General features: G+C 40.3%; 1 protein-coding gene across 4 annotated transcripts in view; it reads right to left on the bottom strand.

Annotated features, from left to right (window-relative positions):
* Positions 1–14,109, bottom strand: part of ULK4 (unc-51 like kinase 4) — a 519,962-nt gene that overhangs the window by 316,825 nt on the left and 189,028 nt on the right. For all 4 annotated transcript variants that reach the window (XM_027522707.1, XM_027522705.1, XM_027522704.1 and 1 more), the window contains one exon: positions 5,256–5,348. In XM_027522707.1, the coding sequence (XP_027378508.1) occupies positions 5,256–5,348 (93 nt within the window). The remainder of the gene's footprint in view (positions 1–5,255; positions 5,349–14,109) is intronic.

Here is a 14,109-nt window from a genome sequence, read left to right as displayed (position 1 = left end):
ATCAAACACTTATATACACTAATTCAATAAAATTTTAGCAGAAATAGGCACTCTCACACATATTTGGTATAGCCTAGACTGGGGGTAATTTGGCAACACCCCTAAAATTACAAATGCTTAGACTTGGGTTCCTGGTTTGCACACTGTAATCACCTGGTGGGCTTCAAAGCTACTGTTGCTGGTGTCCAGTTTTAGAGATGGTGATTTAATTGGCTTGGAATAAGGCCTGGGGTTTAGACTTTTTAAAACATCCCCAGATGATACTATGTACCCTGTAGTGAAAAAATTACATTTTCAGTATTTGTCTTATGTATGTATGTTCACAAATACGATAAATAACCTACTTCATCAGTCGCAGCTTTGTTTTATAATACCAACACATTAGAAAAACATAAATGTTCACCAAAAGACGACAAAATATGCAATATGCATAAAATGTAATATTATGTATCTGTTTTTTTAAAAAAGCACAGATGGTATGAGAATTATATCTCAACAAAGCTGTTACACTCATTTTTGGAAGAAGTGAAGAACGGTGCAGTCAGCACCCACCATCTACGTGAAAGGCACACACACCGGTCCAAAAGCGGCTGTCTCCTGGGGTGAAAACGTGCTTTTCTGTGTAAACTCTTTCAAATACTAAAATTTGAAATGCATTCTGTATTACCTCTTGAAATACATTTTAAAAGTTAAAATGAAACATAAAATCAGTCTGGTCATATTATTCTCCACACAAACAGAATCTTCATCAGCTAACAATCCAAGGGGCATAAAGGGAAATTCTGGAATGATGGAAATACTCTATCTTGATCATGATGATAATTCCACAATTGAGTATGTTTCTCAAAACTCAGAGACCTGCATACCTAAAATGCACATATTTTACTGTATAGAGACTTATACTTCAATAAAACCTGACGTTAAAAAAATTTTTAAAGCTTATGTGACAACCAGACCTCTTGACCAATGCTAGTGGGAATGTAAATTGGTACAACCAATAAAGAAAACTGCTTGGTAGTATCTACTGGATCAGGGCAAGCACAAGTTCTGTGAGCCAGTACTTCCACTCTAGAATGAATACTCAATGGAGACACATACACAGATCCACTAAGGAGAACATAAAGTAATACTCATGGTCATGCTACTCACAACAGCAAAAAAAAAAAAAAAAACAGGAACAGTGCAGACATTGTTACAAGTAAAACTGGATTAGCACGCTGTAGTGTATTTGTGCAATGGACAGCCAGGCAGGAAGTTTCCCTTTAAAGAGTGGCATTGCCAAGACCAAGAACTGATGGCAAAGAGCATGAGCAAAAAGCAAAATACAAATGGCCCTTAACCATATAAAGAAATATTCAACTTCACTCATGAAAAGGAAAATGCAAATAAAAATTACAAGAGAATAATCTATCTCATCACACTGGCACATTCCAAAATTTAACAACGAATTCTGATGGCAGGGTTGTAGGGAACCAGGCATCCTTTGAAGATGTAAAATGGTAAAATCTCCACATAGGGCAGGGGATTCCCCGGAGGCTCAGCTGGTAAAGAATCCGCCTGCCAATGCAGGAGATGCAAGAGACACGAGTTCAATCTCTGGGTCAGAAAGATCCACTGGAGGAGGAAATGACAACCCACTCCAGTATTCTTGCCTGCAAAATCCCACAGACAGAGGAGCCTGGTGGGCTACAGTCCACGGAGTAGCAAAGAGTTGGATATGACTAAGTGTACATGCAGAGGACACATACAGGGCAATGTGTCCAAATCTTAAGAAAAAAAAAATTTAAGTACATTTATTTTTTGATACACAAATACCATAGCTACAGATTTATCCTGTAAGATGTACATGCATACTAAAAAATGATGCATGGATAAGATTATTCACTGTTCATTATTATTCTATCAATCCTTTGATAGAGCAAACAATGTGGAACAACCCAAATCTCTCTATTAGACATCAACGAGATGAAGCATGCTACATCCATACAATGGAAGGTTTTATAACTGTGAAACTCAATGTGGAAGCCCTCTATGTATCCATAAAGAAACAAAATTGGGGGAAAAAGTCATACGGTAGAAAAACATACATAATACGCTATTTGTGTGTGAGAGGGAGAAATGAGAAAATACACAGAGCTATTAGTTTGCCTTCGGACATAAAATGAGTAAAAGTAGTCAACCACACACAATATAATAGGAAGATGAGGAAAGGACGTGGTGGACAGAGGAAGGAACTGCTCTTCTCAGCATGTTGTATCTTTTCCCCAGATAGAAATTTATTATCCATTTCAAAATGTTGGACTGAAAAATCATTTTTTGGAAAAAAAAGAAAAAAGAAAGAAAATCTAGTTAGGGAAATAAAAACTTTCTTTCCCCCACCCCCACTTCAAGCTGTATGCATGGATTTTTGCAAGATGCACACAGGTTGGTAGGACCCACAGGATCTAGGACCTCCATTTAGAAAGATGAGGGGAGAGGGAGAGAGCAGGTGTGTGGTAATAGCCCTGTAATGCTTTGCTCTTGACCTCTGGAGCCTCAGTCAAAACCAACATGGGACAGCTCTTATTTTTATATCCTGTTTCAAGAGAAAAGGCAAACAGAAGAGAATAGTGAATATAGAAAGAGACTCTACAAAAGGCAAAAGTGATTATTAAACGAGGTTTGGGGGTGATAAATAATTTCAGTTTACAAAATTTTTAGGATATTTTTGTAGAACAACATTCAAAATGAATCTTGCCCTGTCAAACTGTTACACAGCTGTGTTTATTACAGCTGTAACATAATTTAATTTTAAAATCATTGTTCTCATTTTAAAACTTACTTGCTTAGGCTGAAATCTTTGCACATATATGCATTTTTCTCTAGAATAGATACTTAGAAGTAGAACTGAAGGCTGAAAGCTATGCACTTTTCACAGTTTAATTATAGTGAATAAATATTAAGAGGTTCCAGATTACCAGTAGATAAGTAAAAGCAAAATAAAACAAAATCCCATTTCCATCTGTAAGTTGGCAAAGATCGCCGAAGTATGAATAAATACTGATAAAGATCTTCAAATAATTTTGATATACGAAAATGCAAATTTCAGTACAACACATACCCAATGATACTATCTATGATTGTTTAAAATATGACCACTACAAAGAGAAGCTATTTCAGCATATTCACATTGAATTTAAATAGCCCCTCAAAAGTTCAAGAAGGACACCCACCAAAATAATAATAAGTATTATTATTTTGGCAAAGATTTGTGTATCAGTGGTGGGGAATAAGGAAGCCCAGGGTACCACTTGGTTATATTATTGGAATTTAATATAAAGATAAGATACTCAAATATTAATTACGCAAGGAAAACAAACAAAAAAGTTTATAAAAATTAATCCACTGAATTCTGCTTGTAAATCTTTTTTCAAAAGAATAAACTGACTTCTAAACCTAGGGTCTAATCATTTTAAAATAAAAAGATTTTAGGTCATCAATTATCTGTTTCTACTTCACTATACTTTTTCCCCTCAATATGAAAAAGTCCAATGTATTTAATAAAGAATTGGCAAGAAGAGGAAGTAGTCTCGAAAACATGTCTCATGAAAGAGCACGAGTCAACTTAAAAAAAAAGAAATACAATCCATTCAATCTAATGAAGGGATAAAATTAGTACATAATGAGTCCAGGAAAGAAACAACTACCTGAATTTGGCTTTAATTTCTAACACAGATTCACTCTTCAGACTTAAATTTCTTCTGTAGGAAGAGAAAATGGTGCCTTCTAAATCAGAAATTTTGGAAGACTCACTGGACAGAAACACAGGATTAAGAACTGCCAAGGACATAAAAGGGTTACTTAAGTGTTCTCCAAGTTCTTTTGCAATGTGACAGCCAGACTACATGGTCACATTTACATGTCACTCTCTGGAAATGAACATGGCCACCCACAGGACACGGGCCTGAGTTCTGCAATAGCGCCAGCACTGTGGCTGACCTGTGACTGGGTCAAGGTACATGCCAGGCATGGCACACCCCCTGCAAAGGTTGTCTTAGTTCAGACTGCCACTCAATACAGATACTCTACAAAGAGCCTTTCTTGTCCAGCATTAATGGTCGTTCATCACTATGTACAGATGTGAGAGTTGGACCATAAAGAAGCCTGAGCACCAAAGAACTGATGCTTTTGAACTGTGGTGTTGGAGAAGACTCTTGAGAGTCCCTTGGACAACAATGAGATCAAACAAGTCAATCCTAAAGGAAATTAACCCTGAATATTCATTGAAAGGATAGATGCTCAAAATCCAACACTCTGGCCACCTGATGAGAAGAGCTGACTCATCGGAAAAGACCCTGATGCTGGGAAAGAATGAGGGCAGGAGAAGGGGGCAACAGAGGATGAAATGGTTGGATGGCACCACTGACTCAATGGACATCAGTTTGAGCAAATTTGGGGAGATGGTAAAGAAAAGGGAAGCCTGGTGTGCTACAGTCCATGGGGTCACAAAGAGTCAGACAAGACTGAGTGACTGAACAAAAACACCACCACCACTATGCAGGACGGGTAAACAGCACACTGGCTGAAATCCAGGTGGCTGCAACTGTGTGGTTTAGTTCTTTAAGAAAGACTGAAGGACAGCTCTTCAGGTGCACTGTACCTACAGGTACAGGATCCAAACCCACAGGGTCAGACATCACCCACACAACCCACACAATCAAGATCGCTGTTCCTCTTTGAAAGCGACAACTGTTCTCCTGCCCTTCTGCAGACCTGGGTGCTCTTTGACCAGTCCTTGCTTGCAAGACTGAAGCAGTTGCCGCTGCTCTAGCAACTAATTTGGTGTCATCAGAGGTGGTGTCTTCCATAAAGGCAAAAAGCTTTCAACTACTCAATGAAAGTATGTCAACTTAAAATAGTTGAAAAGTTACAGTCAATAAATATGACAGGAACTTAATAAATAACCGTTCAGTACAATGAGTTAACAACTCACTTTTTAAAAAGTACATGTGCTCGTATTTTCTCTTCAAAGAATTTATAATCTTAGAGCATTATGGATTCCACAATATGCAAACCCCAGCAAAGAATAAAAATATGAGAAGAGAATCCAAAACACCATAGATCACAGATATTACAAGCCATAAAACATGACAATTTATCACTTTGGTAACCAAACTTGATTCTTGTATAATCTCATCATCTTGAACATTTTTCAGAACACATAAAATTCACTTTATAGATGAGAAACAAAAAATGAAAGTCTGCAGTGACAGTACCTGGTAAAAGTCGGGTTGTGCTCAGTCATGGCAACTAGCAGCTTCAGAGCATATGCTGGTACAGGGTCCGGCTGCGTGAGGATGTGTTCATATCTGAAAGGACAACATGATTAAAAAGCACTCAGTGCTTTTCTCATTGTAGGTTTCCTCTGATCAACAGAAACAATATTCCAAGAGTTTCTAACATGTTTCCCAAAAAAGCAGATACTGAAATAAATGTATGAGCTACACCTGCACTTGCCAGTGGTGGTCAGTGATGACACTCACCTACCACTCAGAGCATGGGCGCTGCTGCGGGTGCTGCTGCTGCTAAGTCGCTTCAGTCGTGTCCGACTCCGTGCGACCCCACAGACGGCAGCCCACCAGGCTCCCCCGTCCCTGGGATTCCCCAGGCAAGAACACTGGAGTGGGCTGCCATTTCCTTCTCCAATGCGTGAAACTGAAAAGTGAAAGTGAAGTCGCTCAGTCGTGTCCGACTCTTAGTGACCCCATGGACTGTGGCCTACCAGGCTCCTCCGTCCATGGGATTTTCCAGGCAAGAGTACTGGAGTGGGGTGCCATCACCTTCTCCGACATGGGTGCTGGAAAGATTCAATGAGACAATTCAGCTAAAATGATCAGTACAGTCTACCCACATAAGAAGAGACTCAGAAATTTCAGCATTTGTGTTGGGTGTCACAAAACTACCTCACATTCAGAGATTCTAGAGGACTCATGAGAACCATGTATGGTTGTACTCATAGTACAGACTTAGTACAACAAAGGCACAGAGCTGAATCATAAGGGAGACAGACACGGGTGGAGCTGGAAGATTCCCTGTGCAAGCTTCCTCAACCTCTCTCCCTTCCACAAGGGGTCACACAGCATGCTCTTTCTCCCAGCCATCAAACTGCAGCATGTATGTGTGATGTTACCACCCAAGGAAGTCCATTACAGACTCATGGGACCTCGATAATACTCAATACTCAAGGTATTATTGCGTGGGGCTGGTCACACAGGCAACCTCAGTTTAGTCGCTTAGTCATGTCCGACTCTTTGTAATCCCATAGACTGTAGCACATCAGGCTTCCCTGTCCATCACCGACTCCTGGAGCTTAGTCAAATTTATGTCCATCGAGTCGGTGATGCCTTTCAACCATCGCAACCTTGGTTGTCCCCTTCTCCTCCTGCCTTCAATCTCTCCCAGCAGCAGGGTCTTTTCCAGTAAATCAGTTCTTCGCATCCAGTGGCCAAAGTATTGGAGATCCAGCATCAGTCCTTCCAATGAATATTCAGGACTGATTTTCTTTAGGGATGACTGGTTTGATCTCCTTGCAGTCCAAGGCATGCTCAAGAGTTTTCTCCAACACCACAGTTCAAAAGAATCAATTCTTCGGTGCTCAGCTTTCTTTACGGTCCAAAACCCACATCCATACACAACTACTGGAAAAACCATAGCTTTGACTAGACGGACCTTTGTTGGCAAAGTAATATTTCTGCTTTTTAATATGCTGTCTACATTGGTCATTGCTTTTCTTCCGAGGAACAACTGTCTTTTAGTTTCATGGCTGCAGTCACCATCTGCAGTGATTTTGGAGCCCAAGAAAATAAAGTCTCTCACTGTTTCCCTTGTTTCAAGTGATGGTCTTGATCACTGCCTCCTGTACAGTGTCACGAACCTCCATCCATAGTTCTTCAGGCACTCTATCAGATCTAATCCCTTGAATCTGTCTGTCATTCCACTGTATAATCATAAGGCATTTTATTTAGGTCATACCTGAATAGCCTAGTGGTTTTCCCTATGTTTTTCAATTTAAGTCTGAATTTGGCAATAAGGAGTTCATGATCTGAGCCACAGTCAGCTCCCAGTCTTGTTTTTGCTGACTATATAGAGCTTCTCCATCTTTGGCTGCAAAGAATATAATCAATCTGATTTCAGTATTGACCATCTGGTGATGTCCATGTGTAGAGTCTTCTCTTGTGTTGCTGGAAGAGGGTATTTGCTATGACCAGTGCATTCTCTTGGCAAAACTCTGACAGCCTTTGCCCTGCCTCATTTTGTACTCCAAGGCCAAATTTCCTGTTACTCCAGGTATCTGTTGACTTCCTCCTTTTTGCATTCCAGTCCCCCATGATGAAAAGGACATCTTTTTTGGATGTTAGTTCTAGAAGGTCTTGCAGGTCATCATAAAACCGTTCAACTTCAGCTTCTTCAGCATTAGTGGTTGGGACATAGACTTGGATTACATAGGTAATGTAACATGTATCAAAGTCCTAGACTTTCCAAATGGAAGCAGGCATCTGGCATAAACCATGTCATCTGCACGGACAGTTTAGACACAGTGGACTACATACCCTCATTAGCTAAACACTGACGGGCAGCTCTCTGGGAGCCTGGCTCCAGGATGGCAGCCAAGGGCCACCCTTGCAAGTAGACCTTTCTCAGAAGAGCAGTCTCAGGCCTGCCATGTCAACTGTTTTCTGCACTGCATGCTTATTTATACCCTAGAGCCTGAAGTGCAAAGTATGACCACAGATCATAAAACTCAAAATGCCATCATCAGAAGTTTTCACAACAAAGCCAGGCTGTGCTCTCATGTTATTTGCTATTAATAGAAAAAGAGTTGGACTAAACACTGTGTCTGGCCTACTTAGGTTGAGCTATGCAGTAAACAGCCCCATGCAGATGCTCAATTAATAAGCACTGAACGAATGAATGAACAAATAGACAGACTAACCCATCAACTTTACAACTTAACTCTCTGAAACAACTAACAAGGAAGCAAAACGTCTCCAAAAATCCAAAATGTGTATTTAAAATTCCATGATGTGGAGCGAAAGCTTTATCATCTAGAGAACAGGGCCCCAGGCTCTTACTCAGAGCCTATTTACTCTCATTTTGGAAATCATTGCATAATAAGCTTAATTATGCAGCCTCTGAGCCCACAATGATTTTAAAAAAAAGAGCCAAGTAAAGGGAGGAAAGGGACTATTACAGAAAGGCAACCCAAGAATTAAAAGAAGCGCAGCTTGAAAGCATAGGAAACACGAAAGAAAGCAAACCCAAGAACTCCTAGCAGAGAGCAGTTCAGGGAGCATTTAACACAGGGGAAGCAGGCGCTCAGTCCCCAGTGGAACCTGAGAGCCCATTATGCACCATAGTGTTCAACATGGGGGCAGTGAATCAAGGAAATGTTAAATTGGGTAGACTGCTCTGTTTAAGGAGTCAGAAATTACCATGTTTTAGTAATTTTTCTTATGAAATATTTTTAAATTGTAGCAATTAGAGATTTGCCCGTGTATGATAAAGACAGAAGACAAAACACCAATTGTTCATGATAAAATTATAAATAAAACAGTAATAAAGAGAATGTTAAAAAAAAAATACAGCAAAAACACACATAAGTAACTTTAAGAATGAAAAAATCAAATTGATGAGAGTAAGACATTCTATCATATGAAAAAAAACAAAAATCAAGGAACATTTTTGGAGGTGAAAAAAATGTATTTGTGAAGCTTACAATTCAGAATTTTTTCAAAACAGGAACAACACAGCATTATCCCTTTCTCTCATAGTTTTATGAAATAAAAAGCTCTTATCCTAAATTGGTGACACCCCAAGCCTACCTTTAGGTTCAGTGATTTGCTAGGTGGGCTCACAGAACTCAGAAAAGTTGTTGTATTCCTAAGTATGGTTTCTTACAGAAAAAGGATAATGGGTTAAAATCAGCAAAGATGAAAGACATAGGGTAGAGCCCAGGGGGACCAGGCACAAGCTTCTCGTTGTCCTCTCCCAGTGCAGCTGTGTGGACAGGGCTCGGTCCTCCCAGCAGCAATGTGTGGTAGCATATGTAAAGAACTCCCAGCCAGGAAAGAACAGGATGCAGGGTTTTATTAGGGGTCAGTTCCTTAGGCATAGAGTACCTTAGTGACTGACCTCTGTCTCCAGCCCCTTTGGGAGTCAGAGTCAAAATGTCCCACTGTAATTCACACTGTTATCCAGAAATATGTGGCATGGCTCAAGGCCCCAGGGATACAGAGACTCTCTTATCTGGCAAAAATATTCCAAAGCCTCAGAACTACTCTTCCACAAGGCAGTCAAGTGCCAGTTTCTTCATCGTGTGCAGGATCTGAACCATGCCCCACCTGCTAAGCAAAGCCTTCATAGCACATATACTTAACAGGGAAATAGAGGCACTGCTGAGTTTAGGGAGCGGCAGTAGAGTCAGAGGTAAGAGAACAATGAGCTCTTCCACTGGTTACTAGTATTTGGAAATCGTCGGCCAGAGACTTTCAACTGACGAGGGGGTAACAAACTTCTTATGAGTCACTCACCTACTCTGGACAGCCTCCCCATCCCCACTCCCAGACTTATTGGAATCACTGAGGAAAGGACTACAAACTTATGAATTTTAAAAAGCTTCCCATGTGATGTAACTCATGTGCTTGTACAGAACGTACAGGAGGATAAATAGACAAATAGTTAGAAATATAATAGAGAAAACAATCTCAAGAGGACTGAAAAATATGAAATATTTTTAAATGGACTGAACATGTAGAGCCTACATTTAAAAACAAAACACCGATGAAACTTTCAGTGTCTGAAATACAATACAAATGTGTTGAGGCTGTCTGAGGTTATCTAACCTTGAAACAGAAGAGAAGGACGAAGCTTGCACCAGCCTATGCGTGACAATTTTCCCCAAGAACGTTGCTGTTTTTCTCCCCTTGTAAAAGAAGGGCAAAATAAATAAGGGATCTGTTCAGAATAGAAATATTGATATGCTGAATATATTTTAGTTTAATCAAAGATAGGTCTGTAATAGCCAGCAAAAATTAGCCCCCAAAATGCTGAGATATATTAAGCTTGTCTTCTCAAGAGAGATAAAGCCACCGAGCTGATAGTAAATGGATTTTGCACTCTTTTGAATGGCACTTGTCGGAAAAAAACAAAAACAAACAAACAAAAGAAACAATGATAATCCAGACTCCTGAAATGGCTATAAAGGAGAGTGACCAGTGAGGAGTGGCCCATCTGGATGGCCGGGGGCTGGAAGGAGCACTCTGAGTGCCATGAGCCAGAGACTGAGATTGTTATTAGCATAAAAGCATGCTGTCCATATAGGAACCCAAGACCAGGCCCACTCTTTTACTTCTAGGATCCTCTCCAGATAAGGAGTCTTTGCTAGGTCCGAAACAGTTAGAAATCAAGGGAGGAAAGCCATTCATACTAAATTCTCTGAGAGGAGAGAAAGCTTTTAAAATCACATTTGGGGATTTAAGGGACAGACGCTTCCCTACCTTGTGAAGTGTCTGCAGAAACCAGTGTCCAATGAGACAGTCTGGCAGAACATTTAAACAGACTAGCTAAATAACTATGGATTATTGTGAGAAGTTGTTCTGGGAGTGTGACCAAAGAACTGGCCAAATGGAAAGAAGGGCCTATTTGATTGAGGCAAAGGGGAGGCACAATGTCATAACGAAGTCCACTATGCTGGAATTAAACCCTGAACTCACATTTCACGTGTCAGTGGAGAATCTGGGAGAAAAGAGTGATTCTAGAAAATCCAAAGGACTTTAAGGGATACAATAAGGAAGAGCCTGCTAAACGAAAAGCTGAAGCACTTTACAAAGCCACTAGTACTCTTAAGTTCTAGTAGGGTGGAATCAAGAATAGACACAAATTAAAAGGAAAGAAAGGTGATGCAACACTGGACAAGAAAGAGTCATCACAGAAAGGAAGACAGAACAGTCAGGCCACATCTTATGAAAATATATCATCAATAAATTAAAAATTCAAGTAAAAATTTTTTTTAACTTTGTTGAAGTACTAAAATGAGTTAACATTCACATATTCATGAGTGAGAAGGCCTCCACAGCATGACAACAAATGAGAAATGAACGCCAAAATCTCACAGCTTTCAAGTTTTAAAGTAGTAAGTATTTCCCAATGACAAAATCACCATAAACAAATTAGGGAAAATTTATTTACAGAATTTTTGTATATTTTATATATTCTTAATATATGAAGAGCTATTTGCAAACCAATAACAATCCCACAGTGGTGGAAGGGAGGAAAAAATCCACCTAAGAAGAATATAAATGGCCAGCAAACATGGGGGGATGGTCAACATCATGAGTATCAGAAGGAATGCAAGCTGAAGCTAGTAAGAGTACAGAAAAATAGGCAATTTCATAAAGGGAAACTGGTCATATACACCGTTTGCTATCTTTGGAAAAAACTGCCCAAACATGATGAATGTATGTAATTTTTAACACAGCGGTTCCACCTCTGGAGATTCAACAAAAAGAAATCAGCATGCCCCCAAAGATATAGCCCTGAAAATGGCCTAGCAGGTAAATATAATAGTGAAACACTGCTATCCCACTTTGAAGGCCAGGAAGGGTGGCGGTGAGGAGATACCCCTCGTCCAAGGTAAGGAGTAGCGGCTAAGCTTTGCTGGAGCAGCCGTGAAGAGATACCCCACGCCCAAGGTAAGAGAAACCCAAGTAAGATGGTAGGTGTTGCAAGGGGGCATCAGAGGGCAGACACACCGAAACCATAATCACAGAAAACTAGTCAATCTAATCACACTAGGACCACAGCCTTGTCTAACTCAATGAAACTAAGCCATGCCCATGGGGCAACCCAAGACGGGTGGGTCATGGTGGAGAGATTTGACAGAATGTGGTCCGCTGGAGAAGGGAATGGCAAACCACTTCAGTGTTCTTGCCTTGAGAACCCCATGAACAGTATGAAAAGGCAAAATGATAGGATACTGAAAGAGGAACTCCCCAGGTCAGTAGGTGCCCAATATGCTACTGGAGATCAATGGAGAAATAACTCCAGAAAGAATGAAGGGATGGAGCCAAAGCAAAAACAATACCCAGCTGTGGATGTGACTGGTGACAGAAGCAAGGTCCGATGCTGTAAAGAGCAATATTGCATAGGAACCTGGAATGTCAGGTCCATGAATCAAGGCAAATTGGAAGTGGTCAAACAAGAGATGGCAAGAGTGAATGTCGACATTCTAGGAATCAGCGAACTGAAATGGACTGGAATGGGTGAATTTAACTCAGATGACCATTATGTCTACTATTGCAGGCAGGAATCCCTCAGAAGAAATGGAGTGGCCACGATGGTCAACAAAAGAGTCCGAAATGCAGTACTTGGATGCAATCTCAAAAACGACAGAATGGATCTCTGTTCGTTTCCAAGGCAAACCATTCAATATCACAGTAATCCAAGTCTATGCCCCAACCAGTAACACTGAAGAAGCTGAAGTTGAATGGTTCTATGAAGACCTACAAGACCTTTTAGAACTAACACCCCAAAAAGATGTCCTTTTCATTATAGGGGACTGGAATGCAAAAGTAGGAAGTCAAGAAACACCTGGAGTAATAGGCAAATTTGGTCTTGGAGTATAGAATGAAGCAGGGCAAAGACTAATAGAGTTTTGCCAAGAAAATGCACTGGTCATAACAAACACCCTCTTCCAACAATACAAGAGAAGACTCTATACATGGACATCACCAGATGGTCAACACCGAAATCAGATTGATTATATTCTTTGCAGCCAAAGATGGAGAAGCTCTATACAGTCAGCAAAAACAAGACCAGGAGCTGACTGTGGCTTAGATCATGAACTCCTTATTACCAAATTCAGACTTAAATTGAAGAAAGTAGGGAAAACCACTAGATCATTCAGGTATGACCTAAATCAAATCCCTTATGATTATATAGTAGAAATGAGAAATAGATTTAAGGGCCTAGATCTGATATATAGAGTGCCTGATGAACTATGGACGGAGGTTCGTGACACTGTACAGGAGACAGGGATCAAGACCATCCCCATGGAAAAGAAATGCAAAAAACCAAAATGGCTGTCTGGGGAGGCCTTACAAATAGCTGAGAAAAAAAGAGAAGCAAAAAGCAAAGGAGAAAAGGAAAGATATAAGCATCTGAATGCAGAATTCCAAAGAATAGCAAGAAGAGATAAGAAAGCCTTCTTCAGCGATCAGTGTAAAGAAACAGAGGAAAACAACAGAATGGGAAAGACTAGAGATCTCTTCAGGAAAATTAGAGATACCAAGGGAACATTTCATGCAAAGATGGGCTCAATAAAGGACAGAAAATGGTATGGACCTAACAGAAGCAGAAGATATTAAGAAGAGATGGCAAGAATACACAGAAGAACTGTACAAAAAAGATCTTCATGACCCAGATAATCACGATGGGGTGCTCACTCACCTAGAGCCAGACATCCTAGAATGTGAAATCAAGTGGGCCTTAGAAAGCATCACTATGAACAAAGCTAGTGGAAGTGATGGAATTCCAGTTGAGCTATTTCAAATCCTGAAAGATGCTGCTGTGAAAGTGCTGCACTCAATATGCCAGCAAATTTGGAAAACTCAGCAGTGGCCACAGGACTGGAAAAGGTCAGTTTTCATTCCAATCCCAAAGAAAGGCAATGCCAAAGAATGCTCAAACTACTGCACAATTGCACTCATCTCATATGCTAGTAAATACTCAAAATTCTCCAAGCCAGGCTTCAGCAATATGTGAACGGTGAACTTCCTGATGTTCAAGTTGGTTTTAGAAAAGGCAGAGGAACCAGAGATCAAATTGCCAACATCCACTGGATCATGGAAAAAGCAAGAGAGTTCCAGAAAAACATCTATTTCTGCTTTATTGACTATGCCAAAGCCTTTGACTGTGTGGATCACAATCAACTGTGGAAAATTCTGAAAGAGATGGGAATACCAGACCACCTGACCTGCCTCTTGAGAAATTTGTATGCAGGTCAGGAAGCAAGAGTTAGAACTGGACATGGAACAACAGACTGGTTCCAAATAGAAAAAGGGGTACGTCAAG

The sequence above is a fragment of the Bos indicus x Bos taurus genome, chromosome 22 (assembly GCF_003369695.1).
Source record: "Bos indicus x Bos taurus breed Angus x Brahman F1 hybrid chromosome 22, Bos_hybrid_MaternalHap_v2.0, whole genome shotgun sequence".
Lineage (NCBI taxonomy): Eukaryota > Metazoa > Chordata > Mammalia > Artiodactyla > Bovidae > Bos > Bos indicus x Bos taurus.
Note: the sequence above shows the minus strand (reverse complement) of the source record. Positions and strands in the feature narration are given on the sequence as shown.